The following is a 25,364-nucleotide window of genomic DNA, read 5'->3' as shown; positions in this document are numbered from 1 at the left end:
AGTTGATGCTGTATAAATCTCTGCTTATTACAGGCGAATTACTTGTCACCATAATTCAGTTGTAATTAGCACATGTACCTTCCTTCAAGGTCGGAGATTCAAATCTCTATACACTATTTGTCGTACTAAAAAAGAAAAAAAAAACAAAAAGTATTTACAAATTGAAGATAGCCCTGGTAACTACATTCTCTTTTCTGGATGATGAAATCTTTCATTTGAAATAAAAGGACAAAAGTACAGCAGGTGACAGGCATGAAATGAAGCATTGCCATATTTTTGAAGGCAAGAAATATTGCAATCTAATCAGGAGAAAATAGGGAAATTCTCAAATGCTTATGTTCAAAATAAATAACATGTGAATGTTGAACGTAAGAATAGTAGCGGATTCAAGATTCAGAACCTTATGAATGATTTTTCTATATATATATATATTGTTTATAATAGTTTCATTTAAAAAATAACAAAGAAAAAATTAACTATTTTCAATAAATTTCATTTATATTGGATGTCATGAAAAAAAAAAACAGTATTTTAACATAAGCACAACTTTAATACCAAAAAAAAAAAAAAAAAAATCTTAACCAGTTAAGAAAATATAATTTACAATAAAAAAGAAAATTGTTTTTTTTTTTTTTCATTGGTGAATAGTCAATTTTGATCACAGGGACCGACCACTGTGAACTATGAGCCTGAAGTGACTGGGCCGTTCTAGCTATGGGCTTCAGCTCAGTTTGCTGATAGCTTTTCACGATCAGGCTAGCCCAACTACCGTACAGGCCTTCTAGCCCAACTTGCATTCGAAAGAAGAAAGGGATTTCCACATCAAAGGTCTTAGAAATAAACCTATATGAGGTTAATGTTTTGAACCTTTCATTTTTTTTTAAAAAAAGAAAAATCTATCGATCTCCCTATTTTCACTAATATCAGTGATTATTTACAATTTAGTCATCACCTAAGTTATATATATATATATATCTTCATGGTCATTTCTTCCTCCTCCCTCTCTTTTCTCGTTCTCCCTTTCTCTCTTTTCTCTTTTCGACGGTGTGAGTTACAGGCAGGAGACGGATGGCGTGGGGCAATCTGATGACAGGGCGAGCACGTGAAGGCAAGAACGACAATGGCGGACTCGGAGTGGACGAACGACAATGATGGATTCAGTCCAAATGAATGGTAACAACAGACTCGAAGCAGATAAACGGCGGACCCGATTCAACTTTTAATCTTATTTTTCCTATTTTTTTATATACTATGATATATATGTACTTTTTTTCTTCTGTAAGAAATTTGATATATACTGTGCTATATGTATTCATTTATTTGATACAAACGAGTTTTTTTTTTTTTTTTTTTTTTTTTTTTTTAAATTTTAGATTTCATGTATTTTGATATATATACTGTGTTGTAAATGAAATATATAAAGATTTATATACTATGGTGTATTTCATATATTAATTTATCCTGTGATTTATGACAAACATTGAGTCTAATCTCTAATTTATAAACTATACTATATTTCATATATTGGTTAGAATATTTTTAAATAACTAACAAAATATTGTAAGGTATATTTAAAATAACCATTAATCCGTCAAAATATTCTAAGGTAACAATTAATCCGTCAAAAAAGGCAATAAGTTAATACGTGAAACCAATGTAAATAGAAAATAAAATTTCATTAAATGCATTTTTACAAATTGAAAAATGGAAAAAATTACAATAAATGTATTTTCTCTCTCTATTGATAAACGAGAAAATTATATTAAATGTATTTTCTCTCTCTATAATAAATATATTTTCTCCCACCATCATTAAACTTTGAAAATTAGAAAAAAAAAAAGATTTTCTTCAGGCCTTCTATGCATAAATCCTAACAAGAAATTTGAATCTAAAGTAATAATATTTAGAAAAACTATGTATACACTTTTAATTTGGTAATCATCTTGCTTTAATAATCACAATGAAATCATGAATTTAATCATGAATTTATAGAAAATAAAGATTAATATGGAAACATGTTGAAGGGGAGGTATTTGAAGTTTTGATCTCTTGCCAACATAAGCATAGCTCAACTGAATTGACATGAACTTGTATTATTAATAAGGTTCGAGATTCGATCTCCGCTCCAGTCAACATATTGTAAAAAAGAAAAAAAATATCTTAATCAAAATTATATGTCTAAACTAATTGAATGATGCGTTCGTTGATAGCTATAAAACTATACATTAATTATCAAAATAATCCCTTTTTTTTAAGTAGTAATAAATAATAAATAAATGGTCTATGTTTATTCTCATTTTTGTTGCAAAAAGTGTTGAATCTTCTCTTCTAATTTCACTACCAGACAAAAAATTCTAAGTGGGAGCAACCTTTTCATTTACAACATTTTTACATAAAATAATCACAAGTCATATTTATCTTAGTAGTGGGGTTTATATATAATAATGATTATGATACCTATCTTTTTAAGATTTCTATTCTCAAACACATGTTTCAAAAAAGGAAAATTTATCCACAAGAATATATACTCCAAAAATATGTATATTATTTAAGACTTTAGGGCAAATATAAGATCATAAAGTACTACTGTTGATAGTTGGGTGATATTCTCCATTTGAAAATAGAAAAAAGCTAATAGATATGGTAATTATGAGATTCATTGACTTTTGGTTAATGGCATATGTCCCATAAGTCTCCCATTTGATTGGTCCTAAGATTAATAATAATAATAATAAAAAATCCTTAATTTTTTGTGGAACTATTTTTGGACTTATTACCAAAGGCTAACAGACCAAAAATTGAAATGTACTAGTCAACTCTGAATGGCCACCAACAAATTTGCATCCCTAAATTCAATCTAAAAAATTTCCATATCTCTAATCTTTTAAGATTATTTTGCTGTTCATTTCATCTATACCCATTTTACCAAACATATCTTTGCATTTTGATCATGGGTGTCACTCTAACTCACCCTTTTTAGCAACATTATTCGGACAACTCGACATGGTCTGTCTATTATATATTTACTGTATGAATTTTAGATTTGTGTCTATTTGATTGTTGAACTTTTAAAAACGTGTCGTTAGGTTTTTAGACTTTTAATTTTGTTCTAATAGGTTTAAGAACTTTAAGAAGCGTCTAATATAGGTTCTTAAATTTTCAATATTTTGTCTAATAAGTCATTGGTTTAAAATTCGTAATTATATATACACAAAATATCAACAGTTTATATTTGCATTAGACATAAAATTTAAATTTATATATAGTAGGTCAATTAATATTTGATTTTTTTTTAATATGTTAGAGACCTATTAGATAGAAAATTGAAAGTTTAGGGACTTGTTAAATACAATATTTAATGTTCATAGACCTATTAAACACTTTTGAAAGTTCAACGATCAAACAGACAAATATGAAAATTGAGGGACTAGACTTGTAATTTAACCTTTTCTTCTAAATGTATCTTATGTTTTTCTTTAACAACTAGATTCAAAAGCTTAAGTTGTCGAGTCATTTTCATGATCTTTTAGTTGATAGTATATACCTTAATAGATTGGACTAATGCTCATGTTGACTAATTGAATCTATTGGTTATATGCTATTAACTATTTTTGTTTTTTCTTTTGTTCATCCATGTACCTTGGAGATTCAATCCCATATTTTGATATATCTTCTAGATTCACATATATGATTAATTGTGAGGACTAATATTCAATATTTCATATACAAACATGAGTTGGTTTCCACTAAATAAATCCTATTTTATTTCCCATTTCTTCATTTAATTTTGTCATGTGTGGGATAATGCAAACAGATATTAAAAGTCAATTGGAGAGAGAGAAAACAAAGAAAAAACATCCCAGTTTTTTCCCATGTAATAATATAGTTCATATGAAAAATGATGTTTAGCAGTTTAATATATATATATATAAAATTGCATTAAACAATTGGAAAGATGCAATGGGTTGTTTGAGACGCTGAGATGATATAGGATGTGGAGAGTTCTGATCAAGTATGGAGTATGTTCAAGCACTGAAATGATATACGATATACAGAAGGAATATGATGGTGAGATACGAAAGACGTTCCGAAAATAGGCCCACAAATAATTAAAATCGGTGAGATAGGACCAAACACTAAAATGATATAAGATGTGGGGATATACCATTTCATGTGGGCCCCGAAAGAGTTCCCAAAATTCATCCAACTTTTTCCCTTTTTCTTCCTTTTCTATATGGGTAATATTTCCATCCAAAATTTAAAATAAATGTCATTTTCTTCGATTGTGGACAAATATGCACAAAATCAAGTAGCCCTTTGCTGATTCATGATTAAATTAAGTCATTGCATTGAGATTGCCACAACTTGTTTTGTCCCTTTCTTCAACCTCATATGAATTTTCCAAAAAACAGACACCACTTTGTCCAAACTTGCCACCATTGTTAACCTAATCTTCATCTCCTTCTATCACTCTAAATTTGTTTAAAGACCCCTCACATGCACTCTAATCTCTGCCATTCCAAAACAAACCTCTTCTCCCATTTCTTTGTTTTGACATAATGACCACTCTCTCTCAAACATACAGAGACCACCCTCTCATTCACCATCACCATATTGTCCCTTTAGACTTGGATTCATTACGAACGATCCCAGATTCCCACGATTGGTCTGGATCCTCTCCTGACACCCCTTCTTCGTCTGGACATCATACTAATGAAGATGTTTCAATCCCCTCGATCGATCTCAATGACCCTAATGCGACCATGCTCATCGGCAATGCATGCGAGACATGGGGAGTGTTCCAATTGATCAACCACGACGTGCCACTGACCTTCATAGACACTGCCGAAGGAGAGACCAGACGACTCTTCGATCTTCCGATGACACGGAAGCTGAAGGCTCTCCGAGCTCCGGACCACGCCACCGGGTATGGCTTGCCTCGAATAACGCCATTTTTCTCTAAATATATGTGGCATGAGGGCTTTACTATCATGGGCTCATCCGTTGATCATGCCTCACAACTTTGGCCTTCTAACTACCAACCGTTCTGGTAACTCCTCTTTACATTTTTCATACACGTTTTTATTTATTCTTTTATTTTATTCCCTATTTTAGTTTTTGGACTTCATTTCTATGTCTATATAATGGTCACATCTATTTTAGATAAGCTACCAAAAAGGTTGATCACATAAGAAAATCACTTCAAAAACCTTCCTTTTATTTTCATTAAATTATAATCTTAATTCTTGTATTTTAAGTTTGTGTTTTATAGCTTCGTACTCTTTAAAAAAAAAAAAGTCTAATAAATAATAAAGTCTTCAAATATTTAATTTTGTATTTAATAGATTCATAATTTTTTTAGTTGGTCTAATAATTTTTTAAACTTTCTATTTTATGTAAAAAAAAAATGTCTAGTAGAGATTCTAAACTTTCAATTTTATGTACAATAGAATCGATGAATTTTAAAAAATATTGAATAGGTCAAAAATCTATTAAACATAAAATAAAAAAAATTAAATACCTAAATAGACATGGATTGAGAGTTTAAGAACTTAATTGATATACTTCTAAAATTTATAAATCTATTAGATAATTAAAAGTTTAAAAACCTACTAAACACTTTTTATGTTTGTGGATTTATGATAAACACTAACTTAAAAATTGTACTTAAAAACACAAACAAACTTAAATTTTTAAAGACTAAAACTTTTAATGTAATATTTAGTCTATAATTTTTTTTAATTAGGCAACTAAATTGATTTAGTCCATAAAATTAACATGGTTAACAAAATGAGATAACTTAGTATGTTCGTTAATCAATCTAGTTGTACATTTATAAAACTCAACTAGAATATTTGTTAAAACAAACTTTTTTCCAAAAAAAAAAAAATTAAATACACAATAAGAGGTTAGAAGATTCTAATAACGATCCAAGGTTGGAAAATTTTGACAACAGATCTTTGGATTGTTAATACATATCATATGTGTGCTTGCTATCAATCTTAATCAATTGAAAAAGGGCAGAAAAATCAACTAAGCCATACTTAATATACAAGATCTATTTATTTTGAGAGAAATTATTTTAAATGATAAAATTACTTAAAATATTTACAAAAAATAGTAAAATATCATCGTCTATCTAAAATAAATTGTGATGGATTACTATTTATATCTATCATGACATAGATAGATACAAACTGTAATCTATCGCAGATAGACAATAAAATTTTATTATACTTATAAATATTTTGGTTCATTTTTCTATATTAAAAAATTGTCTATATATATTTTTTATTATTATTTTAGCAAGCAATAATATGGTTTTAGTGATAGTTTTGATGTCGATTTGATTGGTTTAATCTTAGCATGTTTATGTTTTCAATATAAAATTCTAATTAACCAACCTACACTCTACTATAAGGACGTATGCTTTTAAATAAAAATTAGGGGTGCTCAAAAAATCTGATGATCCGAAAAAACCGACCAATCCAACCCAATTCGTACGGTTTGGGTTGGGTTGAGTTCAAATAAATGAAAATTTTATGGGTTAGGTTGGTTCATAGGTTCACCTAAATATAACCTAAACCAACTCGAATTTAATATGAACTTTAATATATATATATTTTTATTACTTATAACACAATTATTTAAACATATATTGATTTTAATTTTATTTAATTCTAATATTTTTTTAATAATTTATTCTTTAATAACTCTTAAAATAGTGTTTTTGCATTTTAGAAAGAAAATTTTCACTATATAAATTGAAATTGAGTTGTTAATCTTAATTAAATATATGAAAATAATTAAATTAGATTTTTACATATTTACATTTTGCTTCTTTTTAGAATAAAATTTTAAATAAATGACCCGATTAACCCGAACCAACCCAACCTAAATATTTTATGATTGGGTTAGATTGGGTATTATTTGGGTTGAAAAAATTTACAACCCGAACAATTGGGTTGAGTTTAAAAAGTCTTTCATCCCAATCCAAATTGACCCATAAACACCCCTAAGAAAAATGGTACATTTTTTTTTTCACATATGTATATTTTCAACTTTTATAATATAATAATGAGTGAGGGAGGAAGATTTGAATGTGCCAAAAAAAATTTAATTAGAAAATAAATTAAAAACACACAAAATCACTAATTTAATTAATGAATAAAATAAAAATTATATTCATCAATGTGAGTGTAATTCAACTATTATAAAAAATCTTATGTAGTTGATGGTATTCATCTCTGTGCAGTCTTACATACCAATAAAAATATAACATGTGAGATATTTTTTAAATAAAAAATTGAATTATTTTTATTTTTATTAAATAAGAAAAATGGAATGCGAGATTAAGTTCTTCGTAATAGTTGACATGATTTTTCTTAGAGGTGGTTGAATCCTCGGCGGATGTTGTATTAAAAAAATATTTTAATCTATTAACTAATTTTCTAATGTAGCGATGTAATGGAAGAGTATCAAAGGAAAATGAAGTCTTTAGCGGAGCAAATCACACATTTTATCTTTAATTTCCTTAAAATCTCTAACGATGCCAAAATCACAAACTGGCTCCATTCGACCGAAGCCGCCACCTGCAGCACCGCCCTTCAACTTAACTGCTACCCACGCTGCCCTGACCCAACCCGGGTCATGGGCTTGGCCCCACACACCGACACGTTTCTATTGACGATCCTCCACCAGAGCCGCACGTGCGGGCTCCAAGTTTTCAGGGATGGCTTTGGCTGGGTATCGGTGGCGCCGGTAGCCGGTGCGCTGGTCATCAACGTCGGCGATCTGTTCCACATCATGTCGAATGGACGGTTCCCGAATGTTCTCCACCGGGTCGTTGTTGACCCAACCCGACGCCGGCTGTCTATGGCGTATTTCTACGGGCCGCCGCCGGATTTCTGCGTGTCGCCATTGAATGATCCACTGAAATCTCCCCGTTATCGGTCTGTGGTGGTGAAGGACTATGTTCGATTGAAAGGGAAGAATCTCGAAAATGCCCTTTCCATGATCCGAATATGAATTATAATTATGATACTGAATTTGTATATCATAATGATAAATATTTTATTTGTTTATATGTAAGATGTTTGGAACGTCGATTGTTCTAGAAAAAGAAAAGGTTTGGAACATTGAGAAAAATGATTTTTTTGGGAGGGGTAATTAACTTTCGGCTTTTCTCGAGAAAAAAAATGCTTTTCAAAATTCTTATTTTTATTTAAATATTTTTTATAAAAAAAATTATTAAAATATACTTGAAAAACTATTTTTGGTAGACATTTTTTAAAAACAATATCTATGATAGCAAACGGTTGTAGTGTAACTCTATATACAAATCATGAAATTAAATAAATATACACCATACTAGATTAATATATGTTTATAAAATCTTTAATATCCACTGCAACAAAAACAAGTTTCCAACATAATGTTTAAATATTATCATCAACCAGTTCACTTTAGTCCAAAATATATTATATCAAAATGTATTGTTCCAGAAAGATTAAATATTGCCATCAACAAGTGAAATTTTAATTCTGCATGAAGGTATTGAATCACGTGCAAAAGCGTGTGAACATTGTGCCAATGTTAAAACAATTTCAAAAACACAAAATTAAGAGAAAATGACTCCACTTTGAACACCATCATTTGGACTTTCTTGCTATTATCAAGCAAGTAATACAAGTTCTGGTTCTATTTATGGTTTGAGAATATTATGAGATTGAACGGGGAAGTTATTAACTCCCCTCCCCTCCCCTTTTAACGTCTAATAACTCCCTCTCAGAAGTTATTATAATTTAATTTAAATATATACGTATTAAATCTATTTAATATATATAACTAAATTAATAATATTAATTAATTAACCATTAATTACTTAATAATTAACTATCATATATTTAATTTTATTTGAATCATATTCAAATGACATCTTCTCACCTAATTTATAGTTTTTTTTAATATGAAACTCATGCATATTAATTTTAACCTATAGTATTTGTATCAATCACATTCATATAATTTATATTTGAATCTTATTGAAATATATTACTCTCATATATTATATAGTATTAATTATAAATCATATTTATAATTTACTATATATTATAATATATTTATATACATTATATTAATTTGAATCCCATTCAAACATTTATCTCTCTTATTAATTATAAATCATATTTATAATTAACTATAATGTATCAACATACATTATACTAATTTGATTTGAACATTATACTAATTTGATGTTTCAAATTGGTCGAGAAAATTAGATTTGAACATCTACACATATATATACAGTTAATATTATTTGTAAAAATAATGATTGTTAGATATATAATTAAATTTTGTTAGCTTAAATTTTTAGGTCAATTGGTAATTTAAGATAGTATCAAAGCATGTTACTTTAAGATGTTTGATTATTTCCTTCCCATTTAATATTCATTTTCATTTATTAGACATTCTTCATATTTCAAGCTCACAAATGAGGGAGAGTATTAAATATATAATTAAATTTATCTTTATCCACTAACTAAAGCTTTTGGATCAATTACTGATAACGTACCATACATATATAAATTAATATTATTTATGTTTATGGTGTTTTAGAGAGGTTTGATGTTGTATTATATTAAAATAAATTAGAGAGTTTTGTGACAATAATGACAAATATTATAAGCTCCACAATAATAATTAACTCATTAATGTTGTCACCATAACGGTACCACCAGGTAATAATTTTCTGTCTTTATCTCTCAGTTTCTAATCTGAAATTTTTGTTTGTATTCTCTTTAGCAAAGCAATATAGCATAGTTTTTTTCAAAATTATTTTATTAATATTGTTTTAAAATTATTTATTTGTTTCTAGACTGTTGTTTTTAGTTGGGTCTCCTTTTTTAAGGTGTTAAAATGTATTTTTAAATATCATTTAACAGTTAGTTAACAAATAAAATTAGACGACAAGTCAGTCTTTATCTTCTTAGCCATTCTTATCTTTTATTTTCCAACTTTCTCCACTTAGTTCCAAGGATTGAATGAATTAGGCATCCTAAGTTCAATCTTATTTGGAATAAGGATCTAAAAAATCTTGACTTCGGTTTGAATAGTAAACACTATTCAAATTCATGATTACTTTTTTTTTTTCCTTTTTTTTTTAAAATTTAATTTAAGCAGTTCGTCGACCAACCTTTGAAAACTACCTTTTGTAATTGCTGTTGGCCAATTCCGACTGCCACCTCTATGACTGCTGTCAGCCAATCTTTGGCTACCATCTCCGATGACCGCCTCCGACCGTCACTTCTGGCGGCCCCTCTGGCGAACATTTATTTAAAGTCATTCCAAAAGTATCTTTAGTTTAATTACAATAATACTTTTAAAAATACACTTTCTTTTTTTTTTAATCATTTTTTCTTTTAGAGTTTTTTTTTTTAAATTATTATTATTAGATTATCTTTTTTAATTATATTCTTCCATTCTTTGTTTAAAATTTATTTTATATTTTTCTAGTTGAAAATCAATCATCCATTTCTTGAGATCTTAAACATATGTCGAATATACTGGTAATATATTAAAAAGTGTAAATATATGTCGCATATATTATTGTTCATTTTTTGGCGTGTTTACAAATATACTAAAAAGGATTTTTTTCTTAAAAAAAGTGAACTGTGCCATATTTTTGTGTAAAATAATAGCTCATTAGACTGCAATCGTATAGTTGGATATATTTATTTAGGCCATATATATAGAAAGCCTTAATATAATTTAATATTTTCAACTTTTTTTCGTTGGTCAATTTAGCAACTTAGCATCAAATAAAAATTAAAACTCAAACTTTATGATTTCTACTCCTCGAATGTAATTTGATAAAAAAAAATTATAATTTTTCAATAACTGAATTTAAGACTTTTACTAGTTTATTTCAATTTGAAGTTAACATGTCACAATAGAAAAACAGAGCATTTTTAAATTAGTTAAATTGACAAAAGTCTATGAAATTTTTTTTCAAATTCCTAAAACAATAAATTATAAAAAATTTTGTAACGTCTCTATTTCTAAAAAAAAAAAACAAATATTTTTCTAAATCTGTTGGTTTATTTTAAAACTATATTAAAATAATTAAGAGACAAGTTTGAACTAATCTAAAAGTATTACTATTGATTAAATACAAGAAAATATTTCACGAACTTAAAGATTTATAAATCAACTTTCATTCCTAGGATTTCCAAGCCTGCACTCCAGACACAGGTTTTTTAAACTCGAACTTCCAAAACCTCCACTCCAAACACAATTTTTTAAAATCTAGACTACCTAAACTTTTCAGACTAACCTCATATTTAACATTTTCGGGCTTAAGATTTCAAACTCGCACAACGTCCCATTTGAATTTTTATTTGATAGGACAAAGTGGGTTGAGGTTCTATTTTGTACATTTTAGGTTAAAATATGGATTTAATTTCTAAAAATCGAGTGTAATGTAACTTCAATTTTAGCCTTACTAGTTTAAAAAGTATCGACTATTATACACAAATAAAACTAAATTCATCGTAATTCAGATTTTTTTGATTAGATCGACAATTTTAATAACCAGGATAGGAGAAATTTGCCTCTAGTTTAATCAAATCTATATAATTTAAAACTTTTCTTCAAATTAATTCATATACACGAATTGATCAAACTTTTCAAATCATGTTGATCAAACATGTCAAATGTATTTTTTCATAAAGTATTTTCTATTTTTGACTCTCTCTCTCTATATTAATTACCATAATTTTTAGGATTGAATAAAAATTAAGAAAAAATCGAGAGTTGTGGATATGATCACAAATAAGATATGCTTAAACTAATAAAATAAAATGAGGATTATATTGAAACTATTTATAGGTATAAGGACAAATTGAAACTGTATAGGCCAAAATCATATCGTCAATAGGGATCAAATGAAGAATTAAAATTTTAATTTTGAAAGGGATTATCTTACAATTGAGTTTATGGCCAATCCTAGTCCTAGAGACAATAATTCAATTTAAAAAATGAAGTAATATATAGAGGGAAAAAATTTACACCATTCAAATCGAGAAATTATTTGATGCTTGTCATCATGTAAAAATATCTCAAATTTATATCTAGTGGTTACTAGGAAGTATATAGGTTAATCTAATCATTATGACGAGGAGAAAGCACAACGAATAATTTTTCCTTCAACTTTACAAATTGTAACAATATATATATATTTTTTTAGAATAAATGATATTATTATACAACAACAAAGAGGATCCCACATCTCAAGATCAAGGCATCAAAGCAACAAAACAACAAAGCACAAGCAAAGACAGGGCAACAAAACCAAAACAAAGCCAACAGGATAAGACCAAAACAAAACCAACACATAGATGTAAACTCGCAAACCACCAGGAAGAAAGGTAGAGAAAAGAACCTAAAACCCCACAAACTAGGGGCTACAACAAAACAGAGAACAACGTGAAGTTCAAAAGGAAAAAACATCCGTACACACACTAGATAAGACCAAGAAGGTCAACCCACCAGGAAGTAGCACGAGCACGAACCATAGAGACCATAAGGTGAACCAGAGCAGACACCGACCTCGGTCGACCTTCATGCAGCCACCGATTACGCTCTTGCCAGATGTAGTATATGGATGCTCACCAGAAAACACAGAACAACTTACTACGCACCCCCTTACCCAACCCCACTCAACACAACCAACTCAACTCTACATCCCAACCAGCCACCCGATGCGTCAAACCCAACTGACGCAACACACTAGATCACACCTATCTCCCAAACCCACACTAAAAAAATAAATGATCTTGCGACTCCACACCTCCCCCAAACAGAAGACACCCTTTCTCTGACAACACACCCCAACTTCTCAACCAATCCCGCGTACCCAACCTGTCCCTCATTGCTAACCACGCACAGAAGGAGTGATGCAGAATACCACCCCCCGCCTACAAAATACCAACCCAAGACACCCTAGGACGATGAGGACGTATACTCTCCCAAGCACTAGTGATAGAAAACTGACCACTAGCATCCAACACCCAAACCCAATAATCCTCTCCCCTCACCTTAGGCCCTATTGCCTGGATAAGACTCCAGATCTCAAGCAGCTGCTAAGACACTATAGGCCACCTCCAACCTCCCTCACCATCCAAGAACTTTGACAACTGCGCTTCTAAACTACTCTTTGCATCAAGAACCACCGTAGACCCTTATGAATCCAAAATCACGCCCTCTGGCAGCCAAGGATCCCATCAAACAAAACAAGATCGTCCATCGCCAATCATCAAACGAACCAAATGCTTGAATCTATCTCTACTTCACAAGATAGCCATTAAGCACCAAGATCTCCCTACCTCACTCCGAATAGCCCATAACGACCGCCCACGCAAAAAATACGCCTCCACCCACGTCACCTATATTGACCCTGATTTAATTAAGAGAAGCCAGAGAAGCTTCAGAATAGCAGCCTGGTTCTAAGAGACCACATGCTTCATACCCAACCCCCCCTCTCCCAATGGCAAGCACATCTCATCCCACGCCACTCGTGCACTACCCCGACTCACCACACTACTCTTCCATAAATAATTACGTAACAGACGATCAACCTCATGAGTTACACATGCAAGCAATACGAAAATGCTACACTAAAAAACCTGAAAGTACTGTAGAACAGACCTAACAAGCTACAACCTCCCAACAAAGGAGAGGGACCTCGCTGCCCAGCTTCTAATACGAGCTGTAATCCTCAGTATCAAAGGTGCACAATCTACAGCCCTCAACCGACCCGCCAATAAAGGTAAACTCAGATACCTAATAGGCAACGAACCAAGAGAGACACCCATATACGCAATTAGTTCCTCCGCTTCCCCAAATAGAAAATCCCAATTCACTGAATCCCAATTCACTGAATCGTAAGCCTTCTGAAGGTCTACCTTTAACACACAACGCGACTTCCCTCTTCTCTCCTTATAGTTCCCCACGAGCTCCTGACACAATAAAATGTTATCGAAATTCAACCTACCCAGAACAAACGCAGACTGATTACCACTGAGGAAATCAGGCAACCACAACCGCAATCTCTCAGCTAAGATCCTCGAGATACACTTATACACAAATTGCAACATGAAATAGGAAGAAACTCCTCCATACGTTCAGCTCCTTGCCTCTTAGGGATGAGAGTAATAACAATAGAATTAACTCCACAAGGCAGGTAACATGTCTAAAAAAATTCAGCACAACGTCACATAAATCATCCCTAACCACACTACAAGCAGTTCTGTAAAAATCCACCGAAAACCATCAGGCCCAGGAGCCTTCCCAGAATTCATCGAGAATAAAGCCTTCTGAATCTCCTCCCAACTCACTGGCCGACCAAGTGCATCCACCCTCTCCTCGGGCCAGTTGAACTATACAATATCCCCAATTCGGGCATAAGATCCCTACACCCCACATGCTGAGCCCTTAAGCAACCTCGAAAGAATTCTATCGCCACCCCTGCCACCCTGTCATGCACCGTCTGACGAGTCCCCCTAGCATCCATGATCGAAAATAAACCACTGCAGCTACGACGAGAATGAACAAAATGATGAAAAAAAGCTGTGTTCATATCACCTAACTTCAGCCACCTGACCTTGGCCTTCTGCAGGAGCGACGCCTCCTTCAATCTCGCCACTGACCAAAACACCTCAGTGGTTCGAGCCGTCTCCGCACACACCAACTCTAAATCAGGATTCCTTTCTACCGCAGCCTGAGCAACCTCCATAACTTGCCTAGCCACTCGCACCTTATCAGTTAACACAGAGATACGCCTACCAAACGATGCACGAAAAACCCGCTTCACTGCCTTTAAATTTGGTACAAAACTAACCATCGGAGACACATCCTCAGACCTTCTTCACACTGACTCGATAGTATCAAGAAAACCCTCTACTTTCTCCCAATGAGAAAAATAACGAAACGTAGGAAGCGACCTACTCCTTGTCTCCCCTGTAGAAACCAGAAGAGGGCTATGATCAGAAATCCCCCACTGACCAACCCTAACCTCCGAATACGGAAAAGCTACCTTCCACGCCTCATTGGACAAGCATCGATCCAAGCGGCACAAGATAACATTCCCCTGAAGTTTACTAGTCCAAGTAAACCAGTTACCTGTTACACCCAACTCAACCAGATCCGCCTCTAATAACACCTCATCAAACTCCTCCATCTCCCTCAAGCTCGGGTAACCACCAAAATCCTCTAAACTACTACGAATAACATTAAAATCCCCCAACTTCAGGAAGCTGCCACGAGGCACACACAACTAAGACCACAAGTTCCTCCTCTCGCTCACGTGATTAGAGGCATACACAACACCAATATGTACCCTAGCACTGGATACAATATCCACTAAGGTTCCAGAAATGAATTGATCCCCATTGACATCAATAGAAAAATCATAGACACTCTTCCGCCACATCACCCAAATCCTCCCAACTCCCTGCATACTATAGCTACACACAAAACTCCAGGCATCACCAAACCTACCCATCATCATACCAAAATTCTCACGACGAACTCTCGTCTCAAGCAAACAACAGAAAGTAACAAAGGAGGAAGCCAGAAAGTCTGTCACCACCCTACACTTGACAGGGTCATTCAACCCCCTAATATTCTAGGAACACCAAATCATGAATCTTGCAAAAGATCACACCTACCACTTCCCACTGGGCCTTTGCCCAAACTCCCGAACATCCCATCCATAATAAGCAACGGATCAGGATCTGCTTACATTAGTGCCAATGCCAATGAGTCTCCCCCTTTATCACACAAAACATCAAACTGATTACGATCATCAACATGCATTACAAACCCCGTAATTCCAAGGGATCCATAAACTACTTTGCTCTTCAAGGGCATTGTACCCGGTGACCCACTACCACCCCTATGCCCTACCCTCCTCTATCACGCCTATGTCGACTAACCATAGTAAATTCTTCAACCCTCTCCACGCCCTTAATCTCATCCACTAGGCTAGCTCCCTTCGCACCTATACCCAAGTCCTGCCTTTTCCTCAACTCTCAATTCCCCCATTCTCCTCAAAATACCCCTCATTGACTGCCACAATACACAACTCTTGACCCTTCTCCACACCTTGTTGCTCACACACTGCCCAGTATGCCCAATGGAACCACAGTAAGAACACCTACGAGATTTCCACTCATACACTACTGGAATAATAAACTCCTGACCCCACATTCTAACAGTGACTGAAGGGGGCATTAACGAATCACCATCTACCTGAACACAAACCCTCGCATACGATAACCATCGCCGCTCTCTTGTTGCAACATCAAAACAGACAGGTTTACCCAGGCACTAGCTAACACTGCTAAATCCCTATCCGTCCACAACTCTAGGGGAACACGCTCCAGTTTAATCCAAATAGGAACAGAATAAAAAACAAAGGTTTCAGTAACAATACCTGGAGACCACTGTTGTAATAAGATGGGCTTGCCACCCAAGTGCCATGGACCATTCTCTAGCACCCAATTCCGTGACTCTACCTTCTGAAAATTAAAAATAATCAAACCGTTATCCAACAAGGTAATAGTCGGCATCTCTACACGTCCCCAAATTCTCTGAATAAGACGACAGATAAAAGAATATGGGAGTTTGGCATCCACAAACTGACCAACCAGAGATTTCTCCCACACACAGACACCCTCATCAATAATCTCCTCACAAGGTTCAATAATAACTTTATCATTTTCAACCAATGGGGGAATGAACTCCAAATTACCCCTCAACTTAGACCCAAAAAGGGCTGCCCACGACTTTCCCCCTTACACGCTGGACCCAAAACTACCAGAACCACACCCTTCATCTTCCAACCAAACCACCTTTGGACCAAACCCCCTAGCTAAATCGGTTTTAGGAACCGGCTCCTCCTGCTCACGAAGAACCTGAATGTCCCCTGATCGACCCTCACTTCCACAAAGCCCACCCTGCGAAACCTCCCCACTATCTGACTTCTGCCCCCCTGAGCCTTCCAACTTCGGTCTCGCACCATGCGACCCACCCATCAAAGCTCCCACGCCTATCGACCCTTTCCTCAGCTCTCTCTACACCATTCCACTCCTTTCACTCAGCCTCAGCCCACTCCCAATAGGCTCGCTCATTCTAGCTCCCTCAAGGCCCACCTCAACACCTTTCACAACCCGATTTTCATCCGAGCCCCCAACACCCTCAAGGCTTCCAGACACCCCCTTCACTTCCTGCCCATCAACTAACCCAATACCCAGTCCACCCGGTTCAACCCTCACAACCCGAATTTCCTTCTTCAACCCAACACTCCCATACCAGACCCTTCATCTTCCTTAGAGCGACCCTCAGACAACCCAAAATCCTTCACCTCTGAAGAACGAGCACCTAATCCTAAATCGATCTCCGGTCTAAGCAGACGAAAGGGTTGACGAGCAACTCACCCTCCATTCTTCTTTTTCAGTCTTAGAGGTGACCGTTTATGCACCATCATCGCTAAGTTAAACCCACACCTTAATAAGATGTTTGTCAACCAACAGAACGCAGCCTCACCAGTCAACTGCGAACACCTTTACCAATCAACAAGCCGTAAACGAAACCCGTACAGACTCAATCGATGGCAGCCGTTTATCGCAGCTTTGAATCCATCCAAACACGCGAAACTAGGAACCTTAGTCGATGGTGCGTAGAAACTGAATGTAGCCTACTCGAACGTAGAAACCAGGAATCAACTTCTATTAGATGCGAACGTAGAAGATGGTGAACATCACCAGTCGCGAAAATGACGACCGACGGAAGCCCACCCGGCGTAGACGAAGCGACGAAGAACCTGTAGAGATTCACCCATCGTACTCGTAGCGACGGCGGAAGCCCACGACCCGTAGAAAACCCTAGGTGGCGCCGAACACCATTCATAAAGATTGATTCAAATAAAGAGAGAGCATTTAAGTTGATGGCCATCACATCAAATGAACAGCTAACCGTTGTAACAATAAAATTTTAAAATGAGAATATAATGCATAATTATATTCACTTGAATTTAAAATTTCTTTTAATATTACTTTAATCCTTATTGTTCAATAGATTTTTAAGAGAAATTCAATTTGCTGAATTTGAACTTTGTATTTATATTGATTTGTAGTGTATAAAGGTACAATCTCTAATATATTTCTTTGATTCTTTCTCTCAAACGTTACAATAAGTTTAAATCTTCCAAATCTTCTCGGAAGTTTAATTTTGAAGTCATTAGGAGTTTGGAGTCTTAGTAATCCAAGTCTTCGGTCTTTAGATCTTTAGGGCTTGGGGGCTTTAGTCTTCAAAACTTGAAAGCTTATGAGTTTTGGTCTTTCGTGCTTGAAAACTTTGGAGCTTTAGTCATTTGGAACTTTAGACTTCAATTTTGCAGAACTTCAATCTTCAGAGCTTTTGATCTTCAGAGTTTTCAATCTCCCTCATCTTTTTTTTTTTTTTTTTTTTTTTTTTTTTTTTTTTTCCTTTTCTAAATAAAAGGGTAGGACCTCTATTTATAGAGGATTTCTGTGGATTTTAGATGGGTTTGGGCCCCTTTTGCCTTTGGGCTTTTTGGGCTTGGGCCTAACTACTTTCTGGATCTAAGCCAAAGTTGGGTTTGGGCCCAGCCACTTTTCTGTAGCCCAAAATTTTCCATTGAGGACTTGAATTGAGTCGAATTTTGGACTCGAGCAATTTTAAATACTTGGTCCGATCCCATTTATGATTCAAAGCCCAATCGATCATTATCTAGTAAAATTTATCGATCTAGGTTTTACCATCTTTGAAGGCGATGAGCCCATTATTGTGATCAAATGACCAAAAGAAAGACACGTGTCATTTTTGTGATTGGACGAAATTTCTTCTTCAACAAATGCCCGAGATTTATGTACACATATGGTCGGATGAATCTAAAAAAGATGAAGTTGGAATTAAATACAAGCTATTCACTCTTGATTTGAACTTCATTTAATGCGCTAGCCAAACTACGACTTTAATACATAAGCTTAACTAGAACTTGGGTAAATCTTGGAATATGTTTAAAATTCTTTAATTTGAGATTTCACCTGAATTTTATTTGAATTGAGGATAAGAGCTAAACTTGATTTTAGTTTTGGATAAAATTTGGAGTATAGCCAAATTTTCACTTAAGAGGAATTTAGTTTAGAATATAATTTGAGTTCAATCCAAAAATTTTGTTTGGATTTGAATTAAATGCATCCATTTATATACAGATCGGAATATATCCAAAATTTTATGTAAAATAAAGAGACGGGATAGTTTTCATTTTGCTCCAATTTTAATAATTTGGAGTTGCATTTGTGACTACCAAAATTTGAGATTATTCCAATGTTAAACATTTGAGTTTTACTCAAATTAAACCTGAATTTGGAGACTAATTGAGATTTCAACAGAATTTTGACTTTGCCTAGATTGTATCCGGAAAAGAAAATAGAAAATTTGAAGGATTTGGGCAAAAAAATATGAGTTAGTTATGATTTGATATTCTTTCTATAAGAACCGTTTGGGTCAATATGAGATGATATATCCACATTTTATATCATCTCTCATTGATTGGAGATCCATTATCTCATTCATTTTAATTATTTGTAAGCCCATTTTTGATGTCAGCGTCTCTTTCGGTCTTGAGTCTTTGATGTGCATATATTTATTGTGATTTAATAGTACATCTGAACGAGGCTTTAGAACTCGTGAGTGTCCACTTTATGTTGATTTTTTTTCCAACTCACTTCCTTCCTTGCACTGTTTGCTTAAATCTTCTTCTTCCTTGTTTTTTTTCGACTTCTTCAACAGATCACAAAAAACTTGATCTTGAAAAGGAATTGGCTGATCCGTATTGCCGAAATCAGCTTCTCCTTTCACCTTAACTTTGCCATCGTCGAAAAATCCCTCTGATTCTGCTGCATTTTAAAATTATTGCCAGCATCGGATGATTCTGCCATTACTGTCATGCGTCATCGTCACCATCTCCTCAGTTTTTTGGCTCTCTTTTTTCTTTTTTACCGATAGCTATTATTGAGACCCACAAGTTACCGCTACTCATCAGAGGATCGTTCGCCGTCGTCCGATGCTTTGGTGCTTGATGTGTAGCTGTCGGTGAAGAGGAAGGAGATGGAGAGAATTATTATTATTATTATTATTATTTTGTGGAGGGGGGCGTCTGTGATGAGAAAGAAAAAGATGGATGGAGGAGTCGGCGTCGGCTGCAAGAGAGAAAAAAAAATGTCTTTTTTCTCAATCTTGGTGACTTTTTTTTTTCTTCCTTTTTTTCCCGTAATTCTCTCTTCATTTTCAAATTATTTTCTTTAATATTTTCTACCATTTTTAGCATGTTCAGTTTCTTTTAATTGTTTTTTCCCTAATTTTCTTTATTAACTTTTTTTTTTAATCGATTTTTTTTTTCTTTTTTTCTTTTTTCATTTTTTTCACCAATTTTTTTGTTTATTAGTTTTTTTTGCTTTTCTTTTTTGATGTTCTCATATATATATTTTTAACTTTTTCTTTTCAACTATTTCCTCTTTTCAACTTATCATTTTTTTTTTTACAAAAAGTTAAAATTTACATTTCTTATAATTTGCTTTGTCCCAATTTATAGGAGGTTATTGGTAACTTTATTCCATCTTTCTTACCCAACTTTCTAGAGGTAGACCTCCACTTTATTTATATTTTATTTATTTATTCTTGATTTTTTTTTTGTTGAAAAACATACTTTTTTGTGTACCCTTGGTGGTGCCTCTTAGTTGCCCAGAAGTTGCTCAGCCTCTATATGGGTGATTGTGTGGCTTGGGTGACTGTGTGGCTTGTAGGGGTGGTGGTCAGATTTGCTAACACGCTAGACACAGCTCCTATGTGGGTGACTATGTGGCTTGCAGGAGTGGTCGCCAGTTGTGCTAACAATGATCTAGCCTTTATATGGGTGACTGTGTGGCCTGCAGGGGGTGGCTGCCAGCTTCGCCAACAACGATCTAATTCTCGCTAGACACAACCCTTATGTGGGTGACTATATGCCTGCAGGGGTGGTCGCCAACTGTGCTAACAACGATCTAGTCCTTATGTGGGTGACTGTGTGGCCTGCAGGTGTTGCTAGCTTTGCCAACAACGATCTGACTCTTGCTAGACACAACCTCTATGTAGGTGACTATATAGCCTGCAGGTGGTCGCTAGCTGTGCTAACAACGATCTAGCCTTTATATAGGTGATGTGTGGCCTGCAAGAGTGGTTGTTAGCTGTGCTAACAACGATCTAGCCCTTGTGTGGGTGACTGTGTGGCCTGCAGGGTAGTTGCCAACTTCGCCAACAATGATCTGACTCCCGCTAGACACAACCTCTATGTGGGTGACTATATGGCTTGCAGGGGTGGTCGCCAGCTGTGCTAACAACGCTTATGTAGATGATTGTGTGACCTGCAATGGTTGTTACTAGCTTCGCCAACAACGATTTGATTTCTTTTAGATACAACCCTTATGTGGTTGACTATATGGCCTGTAGGGGTGGTTGTCAGCTTCGCTAATAACGATCTGACTCCCGCTAGATATAACCTCTATGTGGGTAACTATATGGCCTGTAGGGGTGGTCATCAGCTGCGCTAACAACCCTTATGTGGGTGACTGTGTGGCCTGCAACGGTGGTTATTAGCTTCGCCAACAACGATCTGATTTCTGCTTAGACACAACCTCTATATGGGTGACTGTTTAGCTTGTAGGGGTGGTTATCAGCTTTGCTAATAATGATCTGACTCCCGTTAGACACAACCTCTATGTGGGTGACTGTATGGCCTGTAGGGGTGGTTGTCAGCTTCGTTAACAACGATCTGACTCCTGCTAGACACAACCCTTATATGGGTGACTGTATGGCCTGTAGGGGTGGTTATCAGCTTCGCCAATAACGATCTGACTCCTGCTAGACGTAACCCCTATGTGGGTGACTGTGTGGCCTGTAGGGGTGGTCGCCAGCTCTACCAATAACGATCTGACTCTTGCTAGATACATCCCCACATCCTCTATGTGGGTGACTGTGTGGCTTGCAGGGATAGTCGCTAACTCTATCGACCTTATTATATATTTACTCACTTAAACCATTTATTACCCTTTTTTAACACGACAAGTGACCCTTTTTTTGTTGCAGAAAAGTCTTTTTTCGCCATGGTGTATTTCACAAAACATCCCGACCCAAAAGAAAGATGCTTAATCATTTTAAAAAATGAAGGTCAATCTCTTGAGAGTGGAATTATCCTTCCCGTAAGAGAAGCGGTGTATGGAAATTTTATGGAATCCCAGCCTCCCATATATAATTCTATTTTCCCAACTCGATGGTCTAAAGAGTGACCTGTGGGGCCTAATTCATAGTTGAAGGCCTGGTTTCTAGAGTCTTTGATACATAACAAAGCTTCAAATAAAAATTCAGAGTCAACGTTGAGTCGTCGAATTATCAACAACAAGAAAGTTTGGTGGGGTGCCTTGTTGGAGATTCATGGGGAATTCTTCTACATCTTCCATTATTGGAAATGGTTAGAAGTCGTAGTTGCTCATAACACAGTAATACTTAAGAGGGCTCGTTTGTTCGATGTTGTTTTGGCTTCCTTATACACCTATGATCGCAATAGCAACATTGTTTGGGCTATTTGTGAAGCATGATGTCCTTCAACAAATAATCTCCACACTTCATCTGGGGAGATGTCTATTTCTTTATGGGACTTATGGAGATTAGGGGGTCTTCCCATCAAAGAAATATTTTACGAAGAAAGCATTTCCATCTGTAAGGATCTTTTGAGGTCGTTAGACAAAGAAGATTGTCCAAGAAGTTGTGAATATCTATTTTCTGCTTATTATCACATTGCTTCTCAACGAATAAATTACTTTTGAATTCCAGTGAGTGTGTGGATCATTTTTGGTTTACGCGACTTGAGGTGAAGTATCCAAAGCCATGGACATGTAAGTAAAAAAAAGCTTCTTGTCCTCACTCGACTCACAACCCAGATGGAGCTCCCATTCAATGTCCTGACTGGTCTGAGAATGAACTTAATTTATTTTATGGACTAGTCGTCGTAGATGAATTCAAGGATAAAACCTATTTGGCTGCATTTATTTCCTGCTGGTTGTGCGTATTCATGTTTCCCGACAAACAAACCTCTCTCCGCACGGAAGTCTTTAAGGTTGCTAGTCTTATGGCCGAAGGCTACGTTTTAGCGTTGTAGTTTCTGTCTTGGCCAATACTTACAATGAACTATGTCAGATTCATGATGCTTTTCCTTCTACTGGTTATTCAAATGCATGCTTTCCTTTGCATTATATTCATGGATGGCTTTCCATTTATTTCAATATACATTACAAAGTTCCAACGGCTATTAAGGTTCTACTGATGGTTGAATTCTCTGCCAAAGGTAGAGCTAAATACTACTAATCTTGAAGCTCGTGTACACATCCATAAGCGCAAATATTTGTCTTGGCATGCGAGTCTTTAGAAACAAAATAAAGATGAGCTCTTAAGAGATGATGGAAAACTGACTTTCTGGCTTTATTCATTTTTTGTGAGTATGCCTCTTGCTTTTTATCCTCACAGTGCGGGTCTTCCGTGGTCATTGAGACGTATAATCCTTGTCGATTTAGCCGAAAACTTGGATTTTACCAAGATGTTCCATATGACATAGGCAGGGAAGCCCCAGAAGCTAATTTCACCAGCGTTTTGCGACACTGGATGATATGTCTCCGTGACAATACTTTGTCCTAGGTGTATCTTCCTGCACACCTATTGAACCCGCAGACCCATGTTACTTCTCGTTATAGAAATTGATGGCTAGCAAAACATGGCACTTATCTTGAAGAAGGGATACAGTATTTAGTAGATAGTACCTCCTATCTTCTTACCAAGTCTAAAGCCACCAAAAGGACTGAAAATGATATAGGAGGTAAACAGATCCATATGCTTGGATATGGTGGACCTATCCCTGTGCATGTTGAAGAAAGTCATAGCAGCAATGAAGACAATCATTGGAAAAGATCTAAAAAAATCTGATAAGGAGTCGATATGCGAAGAAAGATTTTTTGACGGAGTACCAAGTGCTTCATAACTTCTTGATATCATCACTCTCGAGGTAAGTGAAGGAAATTTTTGGAAAAAATCCTTTGAGTGGAAGAAAAGATCGTTCCAAATTCCATTTTTATTGAACATAAAGTTTTATAGTAAAACAACAAACATATATGCATTTACTTAAAAAATTACAACATGCTTAAAAACAAATATAAAGAGTTTCAGAAACCCTTACCTTTGAAGAACTCTTTCTTCAAGGAATCCCTCGTACAAGCTATGAACGAAACTCCTTCCTCGTGGATCTCCTTCTTCACGCATGAACACCACTACTTGAGAACCCTCTATATTCTCTTTGGGATTAAATAATTCAAGCAGGAGTTGTGAGCTTTGCTTGAATCCTTGGAAGAGGTAAGGAGATGGAGAGGATGAGAAGGATGTTTCTACAGAGAACTTTTCTCTTGGAGAGAACACTTCTTCTTTGTGTGATAATTAAGAAAGAAGATGATCCTTTCAACTAATCACATCAATTTTCTTGAGAGAACGTAGGGAGGGAATTATAACTCCCCTTTTTATTAATTTCAAATAAATTAATAGGTTAATATATATATATATATATATATATATATATAATAATAATAATAATAATAATAATAATAATAATAATAATAATAATAACTACTTTATTGCATATATACACTATATGTTACATCAAATATAATATATAGTCTATAGTTTTATATTGCATCAAATATAACATAAACTATAGATTTTCTTCTCTCTCAGCTATATATGACATTTAATATAAATTCATTTATATGAATCTCATTCATATAAATGATATTTGGATCATATCCAAATATTTATTTCTCTCAATATAAATCATATTTATATTTAATTACATGAATTTCATTCATATAATTGGTATTTGAATCATATTCAAATTCTCCTCATATATAATGTATCAAATACATCATAATTAATTATATCATATATAATTAATTTTCTCAATTAATTTGAACACTTCAAATTAATTCAAAGATTAAATCCCCGTTGAGTTACAGTGGACACCTTATAGACTTGTAGATTGAAGCTTTAATGGTACTTGGATAATTAATTAAACTCTTTAATTAAATTGCCCAACATCTGTTAACTGTTAGTCACTCCACTAAAGACTGACAGTTGCACTCTTCGCACTACAGATAAATTTCTATGTCCATTGGATATAGCTCATCAATAGTGCGATGACCCTTCAC

General features: G+C 34.6%; 1 protein-coding gene across 1 annotated transcript; it reads left to right on the top strand.

Moving 5' to 3' along the window:
* Positions 1 to 4,362: 4,362 nt before the first annotated feature.
* LOC120076845 (gibberellin 3-beta-dioxygenase 1-like) lies at positions 4,363 to 8,148 on the top strand. Its single transcript, XM_039030788.2, has 2 exons — positions 4,363 to 5,050; positions 7,461 to 8,148. The coding sequence occupies exons 1-2, from the start codon at positions 4,560 to 4,562 to the stop codon at positions 8,026 to 8,028; spliced, it is 1,059 nt and encodes a 352-aa protein (XP_038886716.1). The 5' UTR covers positions 4,363 to 4,559; the 3' UTR covers positions 8,029 to 8,148.
* Positions 8,149 to 25,364: the final 17,216 nt, after the last annotated feature.

The sequence above is a fragment of the Benincasa hispida genome, chromosome 4 (genome assembly GCF_027475165.1).
Source record: "Benincasa hispida cultivar pf3 chromosome 4, pf3_genome.v1.1, whole genome shotgun sequence".
NCBI classification, from domain to species: domain Eukaryota; kingdom Viridiplantae; phylum Streptophyta; class Magnoliopsida; order Cucurbitales; family Cucurbitaceae; genus Benincasa; species Benincasa hispida.
The sequence above is the reverse complement of the archived record's forward strand: the minus strand, read 5'-3'. Positions and strand labels throughout refer to the sequence as shown.